Source organism: Dreissena polymorpha, chromosome 1 (assembly GCF_020536995.1).
Source record: "Dreissena polymorpha isolate Duluth1 chromosome 1, UMN_Dpol_1.0, whole genome shotgun sequence".
In the NCBI taxonomy this organism is placed as follows: Eukaryota; Metazoa; Mollusca; class Bivalvia; order Myida; family Dreissenidae; genus Dreissena; species Dreissena polymorpha.
The window spans coordinates 79,370,559-79,397,584 of NC_068355.1; the positions used below are offsets into that span (position 1 = coordinate 79,370,559).

Below are 27,026 nucleotides of genomic sequence, written 5' to 3' on the forward strand. Positions count from 1 at the left end.
GGACATTTTTGGTCAAATTCATTGTTTCACACTTTTAAATTACATGAGTTTCCTTGTTTCCAGTCTTTGTCGCGGCCTTTTTTGTTACCTTCTTTTTTGTTTTCTTCGATCGAATGTTTTCAAGAATTTGTTTTATCCGTTCTATTTATTTTCTGTAATTTATACGTTTGAAAATGAACAATTTTACAAATCCGTTCACTTTGCTATATGAAATACATACTGAAGGAATATAGGTAATTTATTTGCAGCATAACATCACTACTCTCTTTCAGAGATCATGCAGTAACTCCCTGCCATACAAGGCTGCACGATATGCCCAAAGCATACCACGATTTGTTGTGATGCATTCTAAATGTAAAACGATATGAAGATCTATCGTGATACATTACATCATATAGTTAACAAAAAGCCTATAATCATCATTATTATTACAGTAAATATAATTATCAACAAGATGTGTTTGTGAAACACTATGTTCCCCATATATTTGACCTTTGACCTTGAAGAATGACCTTGACCTTTCACCACTCAAAATGTGCAGCTACACGAGATACACATGCATGCCAAATATCAAGTTGCTAACTTCAATATTGCAAAAGGTATGGCCAATGTTAAAGTTTGACGCAAACAAACAAACAAACTAACAAACAGACAGGACAAAAACAATATGTCCCCCAGTATAGGCCGGGAGACATAAAAAAAGAACCGAAAGCATGTTAACAATGACTAATTACCGGATTCAAACTACAAATGGTGTAAAGTGAAGAAGGGATACTACTTTTGGAAAATACAAATAAATCCTTGTATAAAAAGTGGTACTTGATTAACTCTTAGCAATCGGTTGAGAATCAGAAGTTCAACTAATATTAATAAAATGATCAGAGAGATATCACTATAATCTCCCGTACCTGAGATATAAATTGCCCTTTAACATGAAAATGTTACTTACATCGTCAGAAGAATCGCTGTCTGCCATTTTATTCAAAAACGCGCCAAATTATGTCAAACAGGTAATTCACGAGTCCAAAGTCAAAAGTCAAAAGTCACAAGTCAAAAGTCACAACTCACAAATCAAAAGGGCAGGTTTATGCTTCCAAAATAACCTGCCCTTTTGATTTGTGAACTATGACTTTTAACTTGTGACTTTTGACTTTCGACTTGTGACTTGTGGCATAATTCGGCGCGTTTTGGAATGAACTATGGCAGACAAAACCGCTATATATACTAGAACATTTTTTTATTTAATTAAGGTACTTTCTAACATAGTCTCTTCTAAAATCATGTCTTATCATATCTTATCATCTTTGTTAGCTGTGACTGGAAGGCTGCTGAGCATCTCGTATTGTCGACTGTGTGGTCTTATACAAAGCCCTCTGACGTGTAGATTCTTTTAAAATTTATTATTTCAATGACAATTGTGAAAGCTGTCATTATTTTCTATATAAACATACCATTTGATACATTCGAGGTTCGATGGATTGTTCAATATATATTCCCATTAATTATGTTGCGAATAGTGTCGCCCAAAAACAAATATCGGGGTAGCAGAGTGACTGATTGGTTTGCACATTTTTCTTGTGATTGGAGGATTCGATGGTAGTCCGGTTTTAATCTCTGCTAGGTGTGGGCTTGCTGGTTTTTCACCCCAACCTTTCTGCACTATCAGTTTTAAATATATTCTATTATATATTATCCAAATCAAACCCTTGACATTCGTGGTCAAGTTTGAAACACACAAACATCACAAACATTTCATTCAAACTATTCATTTACACTGTGCAAGAACATATAATACCAGAAATCATCTTGTAATTTTTATGCATTTTCCTGACTGTTCACACTTGTTTAATGTTTATTTTTTATTTTTACAGATATTGACTCGTAACGGAAAATGGGCCCATACTATTAATAATTTTGGAGCTTTTTGACGTGGTGATATGTGTTGTACCAACTTATTTGCCAAAGAAACCTTTGAATCAAAGATCTGAACTTTTTATTGAATAATTCAAACTTGGTTTCAAATACAGCGAGATTCTAGGATTTTTATTAAATAGAAATGGGATTTTGTTGTCAATGCGGCGATTATATAGAATCCTAAAACAGTTTAACCTGAAACGTACGGTATGACAGACCTAACCGACATTTGATACAGATATTGATACCATTTAAAAAGAGTTGAACACTTGTGGACAAACTCTGGGTTATAGATACATGTGACAACGGCTTCGAGTTAATCATAATGTGAAGACAACACATCAGGAAGTTATGGAGGAAATGAAGATTTTAGATCCTGAAGGCACTCACATGAGAACAGACAATTGTCTCAAGAGGCGAGTTTATTGTGCGAAAGGCCCCAATTATATCTGGCATTTAGATGGCTTCGACAAGTTAAAGCCCTTAAGATTTTGTATCCATGGTGCTATTGATTGATTTAGTAGAAAACTTATCTGGCTAGAGGTCATGTGTTCAGATGGCTGAAATGTATCAAAAAATAAATTAGTAAGAAATTATAACAAAACTAGAAATGTGTCTTCTGTTATGGTTCACCCACTAATAGAAACATGCACGATATGTATAATGATACACTACCTCATGAAATTAACAAATAGTCTATAATCATCATTATTATTACAGTCAAAATAATTATCAAAAGAGAACCGAACGCATGTAAACAATGACCTTACCGGATTCAAACTACAAATGGCGTAAAGTTAAGAAGGGAGGCTTCTTTTGGAAAATACAAATAAGTCTGTGTATGAAAAGTGGTGCCTGATTAACTCTTAGCAATCGGTTGATATTTCAGAAGTTCAAATGATATTTATAAAAGGATCAGAGTGATATACCTAGAATCTCCCGTACATGAGATATAAATTACCTTTTAAAATTAAAATGCTACTTGCATCGTCAGAAGAATCGTTGTCTGCCATTTTATTCAAAAACGCGTCAAATTATATCAAACAGGAAATTCACAAGTCGAAACTCAAAAGTCACAAGTCAATAGTCATAAATCACAAATCAAAAGGGCAGGTTTATGCTTCCATAGGTTTATGCTCGCATAGTTTCCACTATCTTACTCATACGATTTTCGTCTAAACTTCATCAAACCTTCTGCAAATGTCTGTTGAAATAAAATAAAGGCCAAGTTCGATTACCAGCTCATTCGCAAAGGACAAAACATGCAGTTTCGCCGTTTTCGCTGTCTGACTCTTAGAGCTTTTTTTTTTTTCATAACTGTACTCAAATGCTTTTGGACATAAAATGTGTGTTCTGTCTGCTTTGTTCTGCTCTGTTCTGCTCTATAAGTTATACACTTGAGTTTATACACAAAGTAAAACTTTCGCCACCTAAGCTCTCTTTTACTTTACAAAATATTTACGGGAATATTTACCAAACGTTACGGGTATGTTTATAGGGTATGTGTGTTCCCATATAATAGCAGTCAAGTTCATTAACCAGCAAAAAAAACATTGCATCACAATGGGTTCTTTTTTGTGATTGGCGTAATTTTTGGACCACGACCTTGTTTCATATTTAGTCAGTCAACGTTTATTTCAGTCAATTTTTTGTTACGTTTCATTTTATTGAAAGTCAACTGTAAAGTCATCATGATGATATTGGAAATACATAAATAAGATTAAACAAAACAAACCATTTAAATAAAAAAATATAGACCATTTTAGACACTTAAAGTAACAGAAACAGATAAATAACGTTTTTTTAATAAATAATCAAGAATGAATCTAAAGGTGCTTGTCACTGACGTCATGCAAAACGCGTATTGTGCAAACAACGGATTTATTGGCGTTATATATATGCAGGTGTGGTAGTCAGAATAAAAAATATTTCTGCACTATGATCGTGATGTATATCAGTCTCCACACGAATAAAATAACGGATCGGAAAAGGAAGTCTGATTTGTTAAAACACGAGAGGGAAAAACAAGTTATTTTTTACATCAATGCAGACGAATTTTCCTACGTTTGTTTGGTAATATCATAATTAATTAAAAGAAAATTTAACATTTCCCATGTAACAAGATGTGAACCAATAAGATAAGAACAGCTAGATAGAGTAAATTAAAACATAATAACGCCTATCAGGGCTTACTTTAACACAATATTGTCTTTAGCCAGATTTGCAAATGTTTTAAAATTTGGCTATTCAATTGGTTTTGTAGAAGAAAAACGCATATCGAGGAAATTGTTGTAGCCTTATTTGCCAATTTTCAGCCATATTCTAATTTGGAAAATGAAATATTTAAACCTAAATACAACTACATGTTAGTACAAGAAACAAAACTATTAAATATATATTCAATAAAACACATTCGTATCATATAGTATAAAGAAGTGAAACTCCAGCTGCTGGAAAAGTATTGAATTCTCATTAAAAACAATTATTTGTTTGGCGAAACCACCAATCTTATAATTACATTAATACACATTGCCAAGTCAACATACGTAAAATAGTAAGAGGCAGCTTGTCAGATAATGGTCTGTAAAAATTCAGTATAACCTGCAGAACTCTCAATTGATGAACATACACGTTTACTTTATAAGTACAGAGAATGCATAAGAATCTAAGTATAAGAAAGGTCTTAAACAAGGTTTCTTAAAATAATAATAAAAACACAATACCGCCACCAGCCTCTGAAGGCTGAAAATATAACAACATCGAAGATATGTACGGGGATACACGCTACTGCATCAACGCAGCACACATCAAACTGTTGTGCAATGCAATATAACTATTATATGAAAGAGAAAAAAAACATCAATTTAAATGTCCTCTTATCTGTCTTAAACACATAGTTTTCAGGAGTCCGTTTTGTAGACCTCTATAAACTATATACAAATTTCAAAAGAAGTCCATTACTTTAAGTTAAAAATTATATACCATACAGTCGCTTTTGGAAAACATAATTTATCACATTCACAGTCATAATAGACGTACAGTTACATAACTGGTATTTGAAAAGTTTCACAATTTAAGGACATCAGCAACACATGATAAGGGTTCTCACGCAGCTAAGGGTACTGTTACTTATGAATAAGTGACAACAATTTATATCAAATTAAAATTGTGCAATAAATTCACGGCCTTTAATACCAGCACAATACCGCCACCAGCCTCTGAAGGCTGAAATTATAACAACATCGAAGATATGTACGGGGATACACGCTACTGCATCAACGCAGCACACATCAAACTGTTGTGCAATGCAATATAACTATTATATGAAAGAGAAAAAAAACATCAATTTAAATGTCCTCTTATCTGTCTTAAACACATAGTTTTCAGGAGTCCGTTTTGTAGACCTCTATAAACTATATACAAATTTCAAAAGAAGTCCATTACTATAAGTTAAAAATTATATACCATACAGTCGCTTTTGGAAAACATAATTTATCACATTCACAGTCATAATAGACGTACAGTTACATAACTGGTATTTGAAAAGTTTCACAATTTAAGGACATCAGCAACACATGATAAGGGTTCTCACGCAGCTAAGGGTACTGTTACTTATGAATAAGTGACAACAATTTATATCAAATTAAAATTGCGCAATAAATTCACGGCCTTTAATACCAGCATAAGCATAAGCGATGACGTGTTTTGTGTCTATGGAGATGCTTGGCAGAATATTCCAATATCGAGAGTAAGTATTTAAAGTGATCGCATGTTGTTTCTGTGCACCATAACAGTGTCAATAACGATGCTAACGGATCAAATGATATCTATATTGCACATACATGTATAAAAAAACTCTGAGAAGTAAAGTTTGTGATTTCTTGAGTATTACATGATTTCAAGGTCATTATTATTTGTAAACTAAAGATGTTAAAACGCGTGTTTTTTTCGTACAGAGCATGTAAAGATGTGTTATTAGTTTTTAGTCTATTTGCAACGCAAATAGGCTTTTGTAATACCGCATTTCAAAATGACAGTGGAAACGGTTATCCTTTTCGAAGCCTTAACTGATTTTGGGCAGACGAAATAGATATTTAATATAGTCGTAATTCTTGCAATTTTTCATTAATAAACTTTGTTCTATCATTTTCTTCAAAGAACATAGCTTACACCACTTATGGTGAATTATTCTAAGACCGTTCAACATGATAAAAAACGTTCTTAGAAACTACAACCAATTTCGTTCGTAAAACAATTCTGTTATTGGCAAAAGCGAGTATTGGGATTCCCTTTATTGTTATTTTTTAAGAAATTACAATCTACACGGCAAACTTAAAAGAATTACGTCCATTGAAAACAAAGGTAGACAATTATATTACTGCTTCATGCGAGGTAGGGGACTTTTATTGCTTGGCAATACTGTATCTTTCAAATAGACTTTCAACGCCAATTCAGTTACCCAGCTATGGTCAGGAAGTATAAACAGGGAAAGTTTGTGCGAATTTCGTAAATTCTCTTTTTCTCTGATTGGTTCACATCTTTTACCGGTGAAATATTTGTTTCTCTTTTGATTAATTATAATATTACCCCCAAAAAACACAAGAACATTCAGTTGCATTGAGGCTAAAAAACGGGTTTTTACCTGTCATGCTGTAATAAGTCAGGCGTCTCTTTCCGAGCCGTTAATTTGTTCGTGTGGAGATTGATATACAACGAAACGATAGTGAAGAAATCTATGTTTTCTGATTACCACACCTCTCATCTTGGTTTTACATAAATAATGAAATGTAATCGCTACTACACTGCATGTTCAACGCGAAAAGATACGATGTTTGCACAATACGCGTTTGGCATGATGTCACGAGCACCATTAGACTCATTCTTGATAATTTATATAAAAACGCGTTATTTTGCTTTTTCTGTTGCTTTAAGTGGCTAAAAAAGGTATACATATTGTTATTAAATGGTTTGTTTTGTTTAATCTTATTTTTTTCTTCTCCAAATTATCGTGGTTACTTTACAATTGACTTTCAATAAAATATAACGTAACACCAAAAAATGACAAAAACAAACGTCGACTGACTATATACGTAACAAGGAAATGGTCCGAAAAATACGCTCATCACAAAACATGGATCCCTTGCCATGCCATGTTTTTGCCGGTTATTAAACTTGACTGCTTTAATATGGGAACACGCATACCTATAAACTTACCTGTAACGTTTCGGTAAATATTTTGTCGAAGTGAAGAAGAGCTTAGGTAGCGAATTTTGTAGTTTATGTACAACCACAAGGGTATAATTTAAAGCTTGTCGTACATTTTATGTCCAAAACATTTGAATACAGTTATGAAAAGATTCAATTAAGCTCTCAGAGTCAGAAAGCGGAAACGGCGAATTGCATGTTTCGTCTTTTGCGAATGAGCTGATTATTTAACTTAAGCCTATACTTTATTTCAACAGACATTTGCAGAACGTTTGGTTAAGATTAGATGAAAACTGTATGAAAAATATAGTAGAAATGGCAAACAAAACAATTTTGCATAAACAAATCGCAAAAACTTTATAATGTGAATCGGCTTATAATTGAACTTGCCTAGATTGTGCATGTATTTCAACAAATATTTCAAGAAAATTTGGTGAAGATTCGATGATAAAAACTGTACAAGTAAGAGAGCAGAAAGAGGTATTTAGCTTATTGTGTGGACAACGGGTAATCACTCTAAAGTTCCAGTTTTGCAATGGCTGGTTATCGAATTTGGTCTTTATTTTATATCGAGAAGCATTTGCGTATTATTTTGTAAACACTATGATGATCACAAAGCGAGTAAGAGAGCGGAAACAAAATGATTGTGCCGATCGCCCTAACGACCATCAAGAGTGTTCTCATTATACATTTTTTCAAAAGACGGGCGTATAAAAATACATTAGTTACCTTTAAATTAGGTCGATTAACATTGGTAGGGGTATGTTATCTATATCCGATGTAAATAAAACATATCAACACTCTTAAGCATATTGCTTATTTTTATGATTGCCATCAAAGCATCAAGCCAGCATACAAAATGATCAATAAAAAAGTAATATAATTACTTCAAAGTGTAAGAAGATAATTTCATGATGCGATTTAATGGAAATATATTATTAATAATTACGCGTAAATATGATCAAATGTATTATTTTGTAGAAACAACATCACTTAATTGCTCACTGATTGTTCAATGGAGGACAACTGAGCCCCTTACACATATTGTCTACATCGCCGTACATAGTTATTGTAAGGTAACGATATCTACAATAATTCCGTTTATATATATATATATCAGTAATATCCGGTCGTACTTCTAAAGCTTAGAGCTGCTCGTAATGGTCTCGTACAATTGCTTCATCATTCCGACACCCTCCGCTTCACACTCTGCCAGATATGGCTGTACCGCCGCCTTTACCCTGCCGATCCACGCCCCCACGATCGGGTTGCTAAGGTAGAGCCCCTCCTCTCGGACGGCGTCAAGCTGCATGAGCTCGCAGAGCGCCTGGATGTCCGCCACGGAGATGTCATGGCCGCCGAGGAACTTCCGCTCCTTCAGGAAGTACAAAGCCATGTGGTTGAGCGCCTTGGAGAGCTCGGATTTGTGTCGCCGAACCTCGTCCTCCTTGACCGGCTTGCCACGGACCGTGTTGATATACTGGGGAACGAGGGTTATAAAACATAAATATGTTTCTTTTATATATAAATCAATATATGTGGCCATAAGACCATAAGACGGTCAATACGTATGCCTGGACTTAAAACGGAGGGTTGTATGATAGGCATTATGTTCATAGAAGATCACAATCACAAAAATGCAGCAATACGCCAAAACATTAAAATCAAGATTACCCTTATCGCTTAACTGAATTCACATTGAGATATAATTGATGTGAGTTTTTATCAATTAATTTAAGATATAATATTTAGTTTGGGTGAGGCCAATTGAATCATAGCCTGGATTAGAATAACGATAAATAAGACACCTATATATACATGTTACTAATAACAAGGAGACACTTACAATGTGTCGGAAGGTCATCATGGCATTCACGCGGATATTTGTGTGGTGCCAATGGAGGTATTCGTCTATGCGTGCCTGCCTCGCTAAGTCAGCGGCCGGATACCAGTGATCCGCAACGTTGAACTTCCGGGATAGGTACCGAAATATAGCACCGCTACAGGAATATAAACATAAACTATCAGATGGCAAAACGTGTTTTCCTATTCCTGTTGTATTACAGAGAACGTGTTTCTCATGTGTTTACAAGGACAGAATTTACATGTTCTGCAGGAAAATATACAAGGGCCTTGAATATGGTCTAAATGGTTTTCTATATTCGATACGGCATATTTACATTTTTGATATTAAAGGGATCTTTTCACGGTTTGGTAAATTGACAAAATTGAAAGAAGTTGTTTCAGATTCGCAAATTTTCGTTTTAGTTATGATATCTGTGAGGAAACAGTATTACTGAACATTTACCATAGCCCAATATAGCCATTATATGTATCTTTTGACGATTTGAAAACCTAAAAATGATAAATTGTTGCAACGCGAAACGATTGAATAATTTGGAGAGTTCTGTTGTTGTCGTTTAAATTTACGAAACTACGAAGATTGCTTATATAAGGTATAAAATACTTAAACTGTGTATACCCGGCGGAATAGCCGAGAGGGCTACTGCGTTTTAACTTCAGACTAACTCCAGGACTCCGGGGGTCACTGGTTCGAGCCCTGGAACCGGCTACTTTTTTTTTTCCTTTTTTAAATTTTATTCTTGATTTTTTATTGGAGCTTTTAAGATTCAATGTTAACATTTATCAATATAAAGCATTTAATGACAAACTTCAAAATATGCCAAAATCTGTGAAAAGGCCCCTTTAATATTGTTTTCTACCATTCTGCATTCGTAAATGAGTTAACGTCCAACAATACTTGTACTTTCACAACATTTCCGATAATGGAGTGTTGGTATTGATTTATTACTATTATTATTAACAACAAATACCTTACAATTGTATAGATGGTTAAATAATTTAGTTCCATCAATTTCCTTTAAGGTTAATGGGAGGGATAAAATTCATTAAAACTTCGCTTTGGTTTTTCTTCATTCAATGTTGTACAATATGGTCAAACTATATATTATTTTAAAGCTAAAGGCGGATAGCATAACATGAACACTTTTTTTTGACATTCAATATTTGTTTGCTATATTCATATTTTGGTTTAAAACCAATACATTTTTACACTAATTTGCAAAATCTCAATTTTAAGTTAGGAAGGATTTGCACAACCGTAAGTTGAATAAATACAAAGCTATATACAATTTAGGGTCAAGTAAGCAACATTTCACAGAAAATTATTGTCAGAAAACAACAAATGAGTCTTTATTCAATTGCATTTTTTTTATAAATTTCCTAAACAAAGTTCTAAAAATAAGTGAACGTAACTACTTTTTAAAAATCCAGGTATGGTGGATAATAAGAGTCACCATTGTATTTCAAAGGCTTAACAATTTTGCTATTTAACCCTTAACCAAATTGCAAATTTTAAACCATCTCAAATTGAAATAGATTGCAGACGACATAAAATTGTAAAGGAATATAAAGAAATTGGCTAACCGATTGTTTTTATATTTCGATTCCTCCTACCCATTTTGAAAGCGTGGCACTCGCTGTGCTCCGTTGAAAAAAGTGCATTACAAATCGGTCGAAATCACGTGGAGTGGTAAGAAAACACATCATTATTTGGCAGTTGGGTCGCAACTAGTAAAACAACTGTAAACATTTATCAGGAAGAGATCGCACTTAATAACAGAAATGACCACACAGAGATACAATCACTTAACCCATTTCAAATCTTTTTCAGCTGAAAATTGTTCCCAACCAGTTTTTTTAGTGTATTTTTATTGTTTTTCAGGAGCCGAAGTGCATCTCACAGAATATCCATCCGACTTCCGTTGTTGTCCCTTTCGTTATTCAAAACTCCGTTTAAAAGAATTATTTTTACTTTTAGGTTGTTGAAGCGATGTATTATTCTAAATTAGCAATACAATAGTATACCGTGATGAATTGAACGCAGTTTCGTTCCGATCTTTCTATCAGTCTGTAAGCGTAATATTGTGTGTGCAATAATACAAGTACATGTGATTCGACAACAATTGTAAACATTGGTGAAATTCTTTGTACAAAGTTAACTTTTTGAGTGTTTATGAGGTCTGATCATGCAGTTTGCACACATCAACGGAAAGATTACAATCCAATGCATTCGTCATCGTCAACCATTTGGAATGTCAATTAGGCGATGAGTGAGTTTTTAGCATGTTTCTTTCAATTTAATGAATTTAAAAATGGCTGCCCCCATCTTGATGAAATGACATGTGTTCCAGTTTTGATATTTCTAGATTTGTAAACTTTATTCACTTTTTAAGCGTAACTTGCCCTCGTCAGTGTCGATATTATTCACTAGTGCTATACTTTTCCACCGAACTACGTTGAATAAACATGATTCAGATTTTTGAAAATAACGTATATTTTAGTGTTAAAATCGCTCTGTATTTTGATTGATTTTGTCGATTATTTGAGATGTTGCTGTACTCAATTGGTAGCAGTTTGAAGGAAAACCATCCTTTTAAGCATATATGTATACAGTTTCAATGTTGCACCTTTCGTTTAGTCAAATTTGAGTTCAATGCTAGGGGTCCCACATTTTTCAAACTGAAGCCTCTACATGAACCTTAACTATAGGCCCCTGACAGTACTTGTTACGAGAGATTATGCCACACAATCGCACATAAAGAATTGTTTTCATTACTATTAAAATTAATTTTATAATCATCATCACCTTTATTAGTTTAATTGTTTTTTATGCTTTATTCTTGCCTTTCTCCAAGTACGAATCCATCGTCGTCTATCACGGGCACTCGCTGAATTGAATGGACTTGTGTGAACTTTTCTTGGAGTTGTTCCCCTTGAAACATTTAACAATACACGATGAGTTGATGGCAATATAAGAAACGATATCAGTCATAACACGGTTCACGCTTTATACTGCCACTTGTGTCATAATGCACTCGTTTGTATACTACTGTACGGTCATTTACAAAAATTAAAACAACAGTATGACGGTTTTCAATGTATTTTTTTGAAAAAGCATCCGATCCTCAAATATATATTTGAATTATTTAATGGTTTTTTGAACACTTACCTAAAAACAGGTCAACTTTTTCCAGCTCAAATTGTATAGCATTCGCTTTCATAAATATGAACACCGCCCTACATGGTTGTGATCGAAGATCGGCGTAAAACTTAACGGCGCCCATTTTTTCGCTTAAGAATTCCACATGTTCAACACTAATAGTGTACGCGATCTATCTATTTTATCGGCGTTCTAGATTTTAAACTACAGTACGTGTATCATACCAAGGTTTGCATATCTTAGCAAGTCATTAAATTTATCTATCAGATTGGTGTACATTATCAACGGACACTGAGCGAGTATATGCCACTTCAATAATAAATTCGTTTAAAACGAGCACAATATTGCAACACATCCAAGACGACCGTCCCACTCTACACGGTGCAGAATCAACGGGGTTTACAGGGGTTTACACACGGGCTGGATAGAATGTAAACACACCGTCAAGAACTTTTTTTGCAAATATCTGAAGTTATTTAAATTCATTTGCAAAAATCATTAGTGCATAAGTGACCATTTTTTTTAAGTTTGTGCCGATATCTTAAAGGGATGGTCAACCAGATTGCTATATAACACGAAAAAAGAGAAAAGTTCTAAAATATCGTATTCTTTTTACAATTATTAGTTTATATTGATTAAAATATCACGACTGGTTTATTACATTACTTAAAAATGTTGTTAAGTTTTCATATTTTCAGCATATTCGGTAATAAAATTTTACTGAGTATGTCCACGGTGTAGATGCATATCGGTGGCCTCTCTGTCAAAATGCTGCCTCTCTGTTCATTCTCGGCTGCCTCTCTGTTATAAACATGAAAAATGGATGATGGTAATTTACAAAACATATTAGAAAATCTAAAATTAAAACCCGTAAACACATTTGTGCATAAAAAGAGACGGTCCGTAAGTTGAAGCATATATCCAACTAAAGGTTCGCAGTATTCCGCAGGTCCAAACACTTATAACAAACTCTATCGAAGATGGAATGATGACGAGGGTGGTGGAATAATCGTGCATACATGCCACTATTCGTCGATTATATGTAGCCGATAGCGTTAGTCCAAATAATTACGTTAAAAGTCCCCTTTCGCCTTTGATATTTACATCCAATATTCTGGCATTTAAGTTTTTACTATCAATACTTTTTACAAGTGTTCAACTCATTCTACTTAGAAAAATAACAATGTTAATCGACCAATAGGCTTCCCGTGCCAGAAAAGTGAGCCGATCGAGAGGCTTTCCGTGCCACAACGAAGGCGAAAGTAGGCATGTTTTTAGTAAAATTGACGAAAATTACTAATTAGCGTACATTGAACGTAAAGTTTTGATCATAAAGATGATATCAATGACGTTAGATATTTGACATATTACGGAAAAGCTACGTTAAAAAGTCATCAAAGTGGCATGTATGCACGATTGTTCCACCACCCTCGTCATCATTCCATCTTCGTTAGAGTTTGTGATAACTGTTTGAACCTGCGGAATACTGCGAACCTTTAGCTTGATATATGCTTCAACTCATGGACCACCTCTTTTTATGCACAAATGTGTTTACGGGTTCTAATTATATATTTTCTAATCTGTTTTGTGAATTACGATCATTCATTGTTCATGTTTATAACAGAGAGGCAGCCGAGAATGAACAGAGAGGAAGCATTTTACAGAGAGGCCTCCGATATGCGTCTACACCGTGATGTCTAACAGGTAATTTGGAGCGTTCTGTTGTTGTCGTTATATTTTGTGAAACACGTCATTCTATACATAGATGGTGACTTTATTGTCAGTAAGAACGGTGTGTACACAATGAAACCACGTGGATTGCTTATAAAAAGTATAAAATACATCTTTTATTGTATGAGCATGGATGGCCGAGTGGTCTAATTGTGAGACTTTTTACTTCAGGACTCAATGTGTCAGTGGTTCGAGCCCTGTTGAGGGTTACATTTTTTCTTTTTTTTTATAAATTTTATTCTTGATTTTTTTACTGGAGAGTTTTAGATCCAATGTCTTAACTTATCAACACAGAGCATTTAATGACGGTATTTTAGAACTTTTCTCTTTTTTTTCGTGATAAATAGCAATCTGGGTGACCATCCCTTAAAGGTATAAGAATACATCCTTGAATACGTCTGAAAGCGGTGACAAAATTTCACGTTGCGTGAAAAATAACCGTGTACAATGATTGCAGTAAAAATGGAATTTTGAACAAAAGAACATGCTTATTAAATAAAGTAATTCTGATGTAGTTCACATTGCAAAAAGCAGAATAAAAATCTGTCTTTTATGGACTAGTTGAAATTCTTAAGAAAACTTGTTTAAAAGTTATTTGAAAAAAAGCAACACTACCGTCGTGTTTAAATCCATTAAAAGTTTTGAACGTGATCTATGTCTGTATGCAAACACGTTTTAGCTCGAGTATTCTTCGGATATTCCGCGCTTTACTATTCGCCCATTCGTAGGTGTGATGGTATGTGCAACAACCCCGCAGATCTTATTCTTCTCAATGTATTTCAATTAAATGCCTACATTGTGTTCATGGTCATTGACAGATACCCGCATTTAATCTTGGCATCCGGCAGCGTCGGAAGCATGATGGGAACTACGTCGTGCTTCCGACGCTGTCCGAAGCCTCGCGTTCGCTCGTAAAGGTTCGGATATCGTCGCGGGAAATTCATATGGAATATATATGTCACAAAACACACGAGTATTTCGTATCTCTTTTTATCTTTGTTACAAGACCACATTTAGCGTTGAAATGTTTGCTTTAGCTATGAGGAACACTGATGTTTTATGTGTTAACTTTATTTTTCGAAATATTGTACGATATATTCGTAGATGTTGAGTGTTTATGGGACTATAAGAAGAATTGATTCTTTGTTTTCAGCGTAGCTGTTAACCCAGGATGTGACCAGAATAATCAATAAAATGTTTAAGAAGTTTTCCGCCAGTAGCTCACTGACTGGGTCAACAATCCGCTTAACATTCCGTTAAAAAAACAGGATACCACTTATGTATCTATAATCTATATCTTCTGCGTCTAAATTGGCGGCAAATGGTGATCTTGTGAACTTAACTATTGTAAGCTCGTGTTGTTGTAGTTTTTTGTTTGCTTTTGCGAACGACTACCCTCAATTGGTCGTTGCCGGCTAAACTTTTGCTTAAAAGTACACAGGGTACTCTTAATTATACTGCAATGTACGGAAAATACTCTTTAAAGAACCCATACTTCGGGGTACTTTTTAGAATATTGTCTGTTCTCCGGGAGCTTATTATTATACTTTAGAGTACCCGGTTAACGTTTAAGTAGTACCCGAGTCGACAATGACCAACTGAGCCTCACTGAACGACCATATGTGAACCGCTCCCACTAAGATGTTTAAATAAACATATACATTGAAGATATAAATGTTATTTGATCTTGAATACAAACAATACTTCTTTATAAATTATGTATGAATGAATATCAATAAACAGATTATAGACTACGCACATTAAAGAAGATATATGGGCGTCAGTGTAAGGATGTTCGATATACATGTAGTGCAGGTCAATTTGTTATCTCCCTTTTCATATAATACACATTTTACTTCTTTGGAGAAATTCTGTTCTCTTTCTAGTGTTCGTTCACATATGCAGGCTGATGCAATAGTTGTTATGCCCAATAAAAATAATGAATTGATCCGATGCAAGATTATTATTGGTCATTCAAACGTAACTGTTGATTTCATTATGAAATTACTGACCACGCTTGCATTCGACAAGACCGTCTAGTGGACGCAAGTCCATCCGCGTGGTCTTAATTGTATTTCAACTTGGTGAGTTGTTCAATTGTTTCCATTTATTGAATTATGAGTATGGTGTATTATTGCATTATGAAATGTGTGTGAATTAGTTTAATTAATGTGATGCTCATTTCATTCATATTTCGTAGTATCGTTTGTTTTGTTAGGTTTATACAATAGTGTCATTGTTTTGTTTAGGTCTTCTCCGTCATGGACTATATTGGTCTACGTCTGCAATAAAATGGATATAAAAGTCTATTTAGTTAAGTTACCATGTGTCCCCACCCCAACACCCACTACATTCATTTAGCATTATTGCGCAAAATCCGATTGTTTAGGGCGCCCGTTATCAGCTATTTAAATAGTAGCATAAGTCCGAATATCTGGTAATTTATTGTTATTGCAGTTTGTAGTTGAAATGCGCCGTATAGATTTCTACCTCTATGAATAGCCTTGGTCTAATGCGAGCACCATTCCCCGGAACTCATGGTAATGCGAGCACCAGTCCCCGGAACTCATGGGCGCAGATAACATTCCTCGCTCATTCATAATATAATATGCGAACTTTCGCTTGAGACGATATACCAAGGTGACAAATACTTGTTTTTTACATCGGGCAATGAATTGGCCCAAAGTAATAATGTTAACAAGTGCCTGTCCTGTTATATGGAATATTATTGATGGGAAAGTTCATGCACGTTGTTTCACGACAACTGCTTGTAGTCATATTGTTATTGCATGACGGTATATCATTTGCATTGCATTTGCATTGTGAAATTCGCAACACACATTCTGCAACTTCCGCGCGTCTGTGCCTTTTCTCAACACTTGGTCGCATTAAGCTTGGTCCTGTCATTTCTAACAAAATGTTATTAGCATATTCATGAGTGTTTAATGAAAACTATTCAAATATGACATGCTTAATCAAAGAGGCTCTAATTGCTTTCAATTTTATACATTAATATTCACTTAAGCTTTATAATTCTTTCATTGCATACGACTGATTACGATCACCACAATGTGAAGATACTAAAAACCTCATGTTTGTCGCGCTTTTTTACGATACAATACGATCTGATACGATTTGATAAGATGATCAATTGTTTACAAATATTTCACTATTAACACGATTGATCTCCAGATTTCATGCTACCAGATACAGTAAGAAAATAACACTACAATAAATTTGCGATCATAGCTACGATTAACACAGTGCTGTTGTTCTAAAGGAAAAAACAGCATAAGGTCAGCAACAATTTCAAGACGTGCGACAACAACAACAATTTGTAATGCTTTAATCTGATATAATAACTGTGTTTACATAGACTAAAATATACAGATTATTAATAGAATGAATTAAATACGCTCGTGACAGTTTAGTTTCACGCAAATGTGTTTGTACTATAACACCGATATGTGTATGCTTTTCCGGATAATCGTTTAAAAACGGGATGTATGTCAAATAAGGGAATAATATATAAAAAAAAAGTATTAGGAAGCAATGGCAATTGATAGTCAATGTGTAGCCCCTAAATTACACAATACGAATCAACCATCATCCCTAAGACCTAACAGTGGTCGCGTGATGGTAACGGCGAGCATTAGTCTAGTTACGGAAAAAAAGTCGATACACCCTTACCATTGAAAATCTTTGTGTTGCAAGTAATACTTGTTTAAAACGGATAGCTTTCATTAGACTTAAGCAAATTGGATCATATAATGTTTGAAGCATATCGTAAAAATACGTAAACATTATTATTAGAATTTCTATGTACATTTAATGTTATGCTCAAAAAATAAACCGGAACATTTTTATAATTTTAATTTCTCAGACAACGGCTTAAGATGTCAACTTCCATGAAGTGTCGTTTGAGATCATTTACAGCATAGAATACCTGATGAGTTAAAATTATTTATGAACGCCGTCTGGACCATGTGCTGGTGGGGTTGCATCTTGCCGCACGTGCAAATATGCGAATATTATTGATTTTTGTTCACATGATTTGTTTTCCCTCTGACCAATTTGATTATTAAAAACATTCTGCTTATTTTTGGTTATCAATTTATTAACATAAATATTGATCAATTGATTAAAATAGTTATTGATATTGTTAAATGTTTCTTTCTATTTTTGGGACACGTTTAACTTCTTACGACGCGAAATGCAACCACGTGTAGGATACGGGAACTTGATAAGGCTCGTATTATGGAATTGGAAACACCATTTAATTATAAACGAAATAACAACACCAGTCACCCACGATTTTTATTTCATTTTAATATCAACAAAAGATGGCTCTAAAAAAATTCAAACATATTTAATGTCTAATAAAAATAACGAAAACTTCCGTGCGCGTCCTTCAAATGTATTCGTTGCCTTAAAAATATATGTTAATGCATATTTAAAAAAAAAATGCTTATATCAGTATTAGAACATTATATACAGTCAAAGACTTTAGATTATTATAATTTCAAAAACTTATTAAAGATAACGAAATTCAAGTAGAATGCGAATTAGTGTTAAACATATACGTCATAATCGCCTTTTGTAATATCTCTTTTCACATGCAAATTTTATTGTAGTATATACAAGTGCTTATTTAAATGCAATACTTGTGTTGGAATTTGTTTTTTCGTACACGATCTGTGATTATAAAATGTTTTGCATATATATATTCATAGCAATTTTAATAATATGTTACTGATTATCATTATATGTATGCATACCAATGGAATGCCGTGATTTGACCAGGTCATGTCAAGAATTACAACTAATACCGTTGTAATGCCCCTTTAAGTGTATTGTGCACGCCTTGTTTGAAATTGGAAACGTAATTAACCTGACTATAAAGAAATTGATACATATTACTAATTATTTGTGTTTCCATGAAAATGTAAATCTACATTTGCATTGGCATACAGCAATACATTGATCAAGTGATGCAAAAAATTACAATTACATAACGTTGATAGGCCCCTTTAATGTATTCTATACATCTTTTTTTTTTGGGGGGGGGGAGGGGTGGTATAGTCCTAATTTAACTGATCTACACATAGTTTGTGTTTCATTTACATTTAAACTTACTTTTGCATGGCATACCGAAATATATTGGTCAAACAATCATATCAAGAATTACAAATAATTTCGCCTATATGGGCCTTTAAATGCACGGTATACATCTTTTTTCAGCTGGATGCTATATTAACCTCCTTTTTCTGATCTTGCTGCACAAAATGTGTGAATTCATTTACATCTAAATATACTTTTTCATTGGCATATAGCAATACATGTACTACTATGTGTTTTGATCTGATGTTGTTTTTTTTTTAAATTGTATTTTACTTCATGCAGTAACACTGCAGTTGTGAACAAACGACCAAGGTGACCTATGATTTCCTTTTTATAGCTTTATTAAGTTATAACTCATAAACCATTTAGTAAAATTTGGACCAAATCTAGGTATGGGAAGGCATGCAAAAAATAAAATTGCTTGTGTGCATTTTATTAATTTTCATATGTAAAATTCTGTTGCTTTTGTTTTTGTTAAAAACTGATAAAAAAACATTCACCATTCGATCGATGTTATTTAAAAAATGAATTTGCAGTCAAATTGAATCAGTTTAATATATTTTGAGAGAAATTGAGGTTGCTTTTAGCAGTGTTCTCTTTAATTTAATTTTTTTTTAAATTTATTATATAACCTTATTTGTGAAAAAAATTATGCTGAAATAGGCTTGTTGTTCAAATGCAAATAAAAAATTAACAACAATAGTGACCCATGATTTTCATTTTACTTTTCTATGCAAAATATATGGTTCTAACTTATATAGAAAAATATCAATTTCTAGGTATAACAAATTTTTCATTAAAACTGCAGCATACGTCCTTAAATTATTTACTCCTACATGCATTTAGGAGGATGAACACAATACACATTGTACAGTTATTAAAAGTTTAAAAGACCTGTTGATATGAACAAACTAAGATTACGAAAAGTAAATAAGTCAATATTTAAATATCTTTAAACGACTGTGGCTGGGATAAGTAAAATAATAACATGAGTTAAGGCTCTTAATGATTTTTTTGAATATTTTATTGTACAACATAAATAATTTAAATACTTACTTGTACACAAATTTATTTCGTTACGAATAACAATATATGTTACTAAACTATTAAAGTTTTGCAAGACTAACATATACAGATGATCAATAAACTTGTACATGCACATATGGAGAATGAAAACCATAAACATAGTGCATGTTTTAGAACGTTATACAAGACGAGTTGATATAAAGTAACGCTATAAGACGAAAAGAAACTGATAACTTATTATTTTAACAACTATATCAAGATTGTGGCTGCGTTTAGGCTCTACATATGAACTTGCTCCAGTTTCTTACATGTTACTCGTCTTCAGTTTCTCTGACATTACATTTTCTATATTGATAGCTATACACGTTGCAATGGCTAATTTGAGAGACGATAATCGTCATAATTTTAAAAGACAGTTTCGCAATTTATTTAGAAAAGTTGCATTTTTATTGAATTATGCCAAGATTGTTTAAAACAACATCTATTACAGTAGACTTAAAACAATATGGGAGGTATTTACATTGCCAGAAGAGGGATTGTATCGTACTTATGAAAATTCCTTATTCTTTAGCATTCTCATACGTTTTCTTTACCCCATCTAGTTTTCCTATGCTCTCATCATAATGCGGTTGCAGTTTGGACCTGACTCTTTCCATCCACGCCACTACGACCTCGTTGTTCGCATATAGGGCCTCCTCTCCAACTGCGGCAATCTGCGCCAGTTCGCAGACGCCGAGAACGTCTGCAGCGGAGATATTATCGCCTGCTATGAATGGTTTGCCGTTGAGAAAGTAGTCAGCAATGTGCGTGACGGACTTTGCGATCTCCTCGCGTACTGCCTGGATCTTTTCTTGATCAATTGGCTGCTTTGTGAAACGACCCACGCCAATTCTGCTCCGGAACTAAAAATACAATATTTGATATGTAATAATAATAATAATAATGAAGTGCGGTAAATCGACATATAAATATGAAACTAAGATTAAAGGGACCTTTTCACAGATTTTGGTAGATATTGGTTTGGCATTAAATGCTTTATATTAATAAATGTAAACATTGGATCTATTAAGATCCAGTAAAAAAAACAAGAAAGAAATCAAAGAAGGAAAAAAGTAACCCTCAATTGGGCTCGAACCACTGGAGTAAAAGTCTAACGCCAAGACATCTAGACCGTACTGATACGATTTATAATGTTTGTTTTTTACTTTATATGAGCAATCCTCGTATTGTCACAAAATATAACGACATCAACAAAATCTCCAAATTATTCAATTGTTTGGCGTTGCAACGCTTTATAATTTTCAGGTTTTTAAATCGTCAAAAGATGCATATAAAGGATATTTTTTAGCATGGTAAATGTTCAGTATTACTGTTTCCTAACAAACAATAAAACTACAAATAAAATTTGCGAATCTGAAACTGTTTTGTTTATTTTGTCAAAACATGTAAAGGTCCGTTTAAAAACGATATATTATACTACTTGATAGTATTTCGTGTATAAATAAATATATCGTTAATTGTACTTTACATCAACTAAAAGAAAAATGGAATGCAAATTGAATCCAGACTTTTACATAATCTACTTACTACATTCATTATTTTATACTTAATCAAAATCAATACAGCTGTGTGTAGTGAGAGCTAGCGGTTGGCCTCAAAGCCAAGCATGGCGGTTTCGATTCACAACCCGGCTGTATAACTGTTTGTGATTGTTCATGAATACCTTTCTTGGGCAATCCCCTGCCTTCATCTGATTCAAGTTGTCAGCTACTGGCATTAATATGTGCACTTAGTACTGATCAACCCGCTCACCCAGGAAATTTTGAGTTGTTGAACTGATAATCCGCTGATACTGACTAAACAACTGTTGAAAATGGCGAAAACTTCAACCAAATAACAGACCAAAAACGTAACACATTACGATTACTTACCAAACTAAGAAAGAGCTCCACGCAATGCTTACGAACACAAAGGTGTTGCCAGTTTAGGAACTCGTCGACGCGGGCTTGTGAGCGCGCATCAGCCCGTGGGTACCAGTGCTCGGGTAAGTTGTACTGAATCGCTATATAACGCATGATGGCCACGCTTGAATAGTAGAAATAAATGCCAGTCAGTTTGATATTCGAAATCGTATTAGCAGTAACATGTTTACATGATATAAAGCATACACAATTGTTATTGAAGCGTTTGTTATATATATTTTTACGAAGGAAAAAAATCATTTACAATTGATGAGGTCATCATACATTATGTCGTGAAAAAATCTGCTTGTGCCTGTTGTTTGTTTTCAATCCATGTTGTAAAGTATACCTTTCAGCCAAAATGAAACCTCCATCGTCTATGAGGGGCACCTTACGAAAAGGGTTTTTCTTGACGAACTCAGGTTGGTAATGTTCTCCTAAAACCAGAAGCATTCAAACGTGCAGCATTATTATCAAATGATTTGAACCACGACATGCGAAAACATTTGTATGCGATGCGACCAGCTCCAGACCAGACTTCTCAAATGCGCAGGCGCAGTCGGATCGGGAGCTCCGCAGTCAGGCACGGTTTCTAAATATCAGTATATACCACAAGACCCACAATCGCATAAAGCGGGACATTTAATAAGTGTCCTTCTGTAAACTGACTCCTTGCATGTGTCTTTGCAATCCCAAATAATAAGAAGTAAATACAATATAATTTATTTCAAATCTTTAATTGACAAACATCATTTACTGATCAACCATGCGGATTGTTTGTATACATAAATATTGGATTTTCTGTTTTTAAACAAATATGCGAGAGTATATGTTGTTGCTTAACAAATGGTATTATAACTAATTACAATCTGAACAATTATTGCCAATTCGCAGAACGGAATGGCCACATACATTTTTCAAATAGTCACACATACAAGCGCGCACACGCACGCACACACACATACACACATTGTCACCACTGTATCAATAACGGTGATGTTTCTATTGTAGCCTTACCTTTTAGCAAATCGATGACCTTGGGCTCGAAATCAATACCCGCAGCTTTCAAAAACAGGTACACTGCTCTACACGGCTGAGAAAGGAGGTCGTAGTAAAATTCTAGCACCATCTTTATGTTATTTCTGGAAAATATAATAATGAGCATTATACACGAGACTTAAAAGCAACAGCCGTATTCATCCTCATGTACATCATATATTGTTGTTTATACACGTTGGTGCATTCTTTTAAAACAATTGGTTGATGGCGTTGGTTTAAATACCATACTAAACGCAAATGTCGGTCTTTATCGAAACAAAATTGCGCAGCCATGTCACAAATATCATAGGACATATCAACAGTACGTTTTATGTAATATAAAGGTGTGCCAATCTTTGATAAGACTGGTTTAGTATTATACATTTAACATTCTAATAAGTCAGGGTAAACATCTACCTTTAATTGTAGTTATCCGTATAAGTTGTTATTATTCATATTCTATATTTGATGTTATCGTAGTTATCGAGTCAAGTCTTGACGGAAAGTAAACGGACTTCCTACTGGAGAGGTTGTTTGATGATATATACAGATGCAAAGCTGCGCGTAATACATGTTAAGTGTTCGACCTCTAGATATGACAATTTGATGAAAATGAAAAATGGATGTACTAAGTTTTATGAAAATGGGTTAAATGTATTAATGTAGTTTCAACGAAGGTTTTACTTGGCGCTTGATGTTTGAGCCGGTATTTCGTATTTAGAACGTTTAATGACTGTTAAGAATAAAACATAAAGTTATGTTGTTGACATAATATCGTTTTGCGCATACGATCTTTGATTTTATCTTTTAGCTAATGGAAGCAAACATACGTTTTATTTACACTTAACTTTCCGCGTGTTAGTAAGATTTTAATATACTGGTTTATATGATTTACTATTATATGCATGTATACCAAAGTTTGTACGAACAAAGTAGTCGATCTCCCAATGTAATCTTGTCAATTTCAATCGTATTCACAAACCCAATAGGATCATAGCAACTTAGTGATGCGTACTTGTGGAAGTGATAATGGGCGCCATGGGAAATTAACGCAAGACTGAAATACCTAATGGCTTTCATAAGCCCACCTTTAGTTGTAAATATTTCCGATAAAATGCTTTGACACAGGGACTAAATCACGGTGCTCAGAACATTACAAATAGTGAAGCTAAACTGAAGTTTCTTAAATCGTATAAACGAATTGATAAGGTTCTTGTATGTTTAATGTTCGGTGTTTTTCTTTATCATACATATCTTCACGTTTAATGATTGCATTAAAGGGTTTTTAATGAATTATTGAAATATTGGATAATATAACACGCACTGGTAATTGACAATTACTATTGATATTTTTTGAAAGATAAATCAACACGACAACAATAAATTGTATTGATGGTTCCTTGACATATATATACTTAAGAAGCCATTATAAAAACAACAAGAATCTAACCGTTAGATATGTAGGTTAGTAAAATTGTACATGCATATAAACAGCTTTTGATTATTTGAGTCGTGTTTTGAGAAAACTGGGCATAATGCATGTGCGTAAAGTGTCGTCCCAGATTAGCCTGTGCAGTTCGCACAGGTCAATCAAGGACGAAACTTTCCGCCTAAACTTGTTTTTCGGTAAGGAGTGACTTCCTTGAAACTAAAAATACCATAAAAGCGGAAAGTGTCGTCCCTAATTAGCCTGTGAAGACTGCACAGGTTAATCTGGGACGACACTTTACGCACATGCATTAAGCCCAGTTTTCTCAGAATGCGGCTCATTTATAACGCACGTGCGCATGTTGTGACTTTTTTAAATAGAAGCGTTTTCTGAACTTTATATAAAATGTGTACACGTATTGTGGTTTAATCATTAAAATGCAGCAAAAAATATTTATACAACCATAACAACATAAGAAAGTTGGACACCGCTATTTCGATCGCCGTTCATTTCAATTAATTGATATTTCAAACAAATTTGCTGTACCGATTTTTACCCTTTTTAACTTAAAAACACATCATTATCTATAATTTTCTATTTAAAAGTCAGATGTATATCGAAATAATGTGCAAGTCCTTCAGCTTGTTTTTCGCAAGTTAGTATATATATATTTTTTTTTATACGCAAGAGGACATTTAATAACATGCCTAGTGAAATGTGTTATTCAAATGAAAGATCGCTGTTTCGAACATGTCTTTGTTATAATATTATAACAAAAGCACGAGCAATATTTTTTAACAATCTGTGTAAATCAATTTATGAATGTCGATCCAATGTACCGCTATTTAGATCATTGTGCAAAAAAGTTTGCATTGAGACGAGATCATTCAATCACACAGACGAGATCATTCAATCACATTGAGACGAGATCATTCAATCACACAGACGAGATCATTCAATCACACAGACGAGATCATTCAATCACACAGACGAGATCATTCAATCACACAGACGAGATCATTCAATCACACACTTAAAAAAAAAGTTACCATGTTTTCTTAAAGCGTGGAGAAATTGCAAAAAAAATAACCATACACTAAAATCGGTTATCATTTTTTAATCTAAATTGACTGAAATGAAAATTCGAAAATCCGAATGTATGACTCAATGTTTAACTTCAGGGTTGCAATGTCATTTAATTTGTTAAGACTCAACAGGCAATCTGACGGGACAATCCTCCAATAAACGATGACACCATGACAGTGATCTGGAGCTCAATTGGTATCAAAGTGAATATACTTCGGCATCTCGGTCGGGTTTTTCCACATTTGTCATAATTTCAAGATTATTCATTTACAGTAAAAATTTCAGCCTCGTGGAGTTATATTGGGCTCCGCGTGCACATAACTCAAAACTTAAGTCGTTTTAAAATGTATGTCACGTGCTGCTCTTTTTATACGTCGTTCTTGACCTTAATGATAACTCATTCGGAGTTAAAAAAAACGGCATACGTTTGTCATTAAAAACTCACGAAACTATACAAACACGATGACAATAAAGATAATATACAGTGAATAATTGTTGAACTTTGAAAATGGCACGTACATGTCAAGATAAAATATAGACGGTCTGACCTCATGTACACAGATTTTGTAAATTTCGACAAATTATAAAAACACCTGTTATGAGTTTGTGTAAATAATTGGTAATACTCGTTCCTTTATTAAATGTATACCCGTCGAATAAAACAATATATTTTTTACAATATAATCTTACTCTTATTTTAACATCTCACTAACTGTTGATCGCTTTTTTTTTATAAATGAACAGTTTATGTAGCAATATTGACATTACCTTGTTTAAACATCCGACTACATACATGTGTTTCACTGGTTCAGTGTGCTTAAACGAATGGTATACTGTAACTTGAGGTTTGTAATGAGTTATTGAACAGCGGAATTGTGTTTGCTTAGTAAAATCAGAGTGCACAAGAACGTCGGGAGCTGATAATGTGCGTGTGTGTGGGCGGGGGTGTATTTCCACTTTAGGGACAAGTCGCATACCGTTGTCATTCCAGTATCGACTATGGTAACAATCTTTACAAAGATAATAAACGCGTGTAGCTCTCTAGTACATACATCTAGTACTCCATTCTGAAATGAATCACAATAATCCATAGATAAATAAATCACAAATCTAATAAAAATAAGTGTACTAGTTGCTATGGCAGGAAAACCAATTTCCAAACAATTAGGCACATAACTAATTATATCTGCATTAGATGACCTACACGCCTCGACAAATAGTAAAACTTATTTTTTTAAAGAAATGAATTTTAAAGGTACATGTTCACTGAACTAAAATATTCAATATGTACTTTATTACAAACATTTAGAATACAAACAAGTGGTTTATTATATAATTAATCAGTGTTCAATTGTATACAGACCTACGTCAACGAAGGCGTTTCGAAAACTGTAAAATTATATTTAGAAAATCCTAGCACCTGTCTCCCCAACTTCATGGTGTCCACCAAATAACCGTAGTTTGCGCAGTCAACTTTTATATTAACAAACAA

General features: G+C 33.8%; 1 protein-coding gene across 1 annotated transcript; it reads right to left on the minus strand.

Moving 5' to 3' along the window:
- Positions 1 to 7,927: 7,927 nt before the first annotated feature.
- LOC127832283 (uncharacterized) lies at positions 7,928 to 26,468 on the minus strand. Its single transcript, XM_052357727.1, has 9 exons — positions 26,303 to 26,468; positions 22,999 to 23,123; positions 22,331 to 22,418; positions 21,952 to 22,105; positions 20,584 to 20,922; positions 12,152 to 12,314; positions 11,827 to 11,914; positions 8,966 to 9,119; positions 7,928 to 8,599 (listed from the first exon to the last, which is right to left on the minus strand). Exons 2-9 carry the CDS (start codon positions 23,108 to 23,110, stop codon positions 8,258 to 8,260), a joined length of 1,440 nt encoding a protein of 479 aa, XP_052213687.1. The 5' UTR covers positions 23,111 to 23,123; positions 26,303 to 26,468; the 3' UTR covers positions 7,928 to 8,257.
- Positions 26,469 to 27,026: the final 558 nt, after the last annotated feature.

Coding starts and splice junctions, on each gene's coding strand:
- LOC127832283 (XM_052357727.1), bottom strand. CDS start 23,110: ATGGTGCTAGAATTTTACTACGACCTCCTTTCTCAGCCGTGTAGAGCA. Junction 22,419..22,998: donor GGTCATCGATTTGCTAAAAG/GTAAGGCTACAA, acceptor TTCTGGTTTTAG/GAGAACATTACCAACCTGAG. Junction 9,120..11,826: donor GGATTCGTACTTGGAGAAAG/GCAAGAATAAAG, acceptor ATATTCCTGTAG/CGGTGCTATATTTCGGTACC.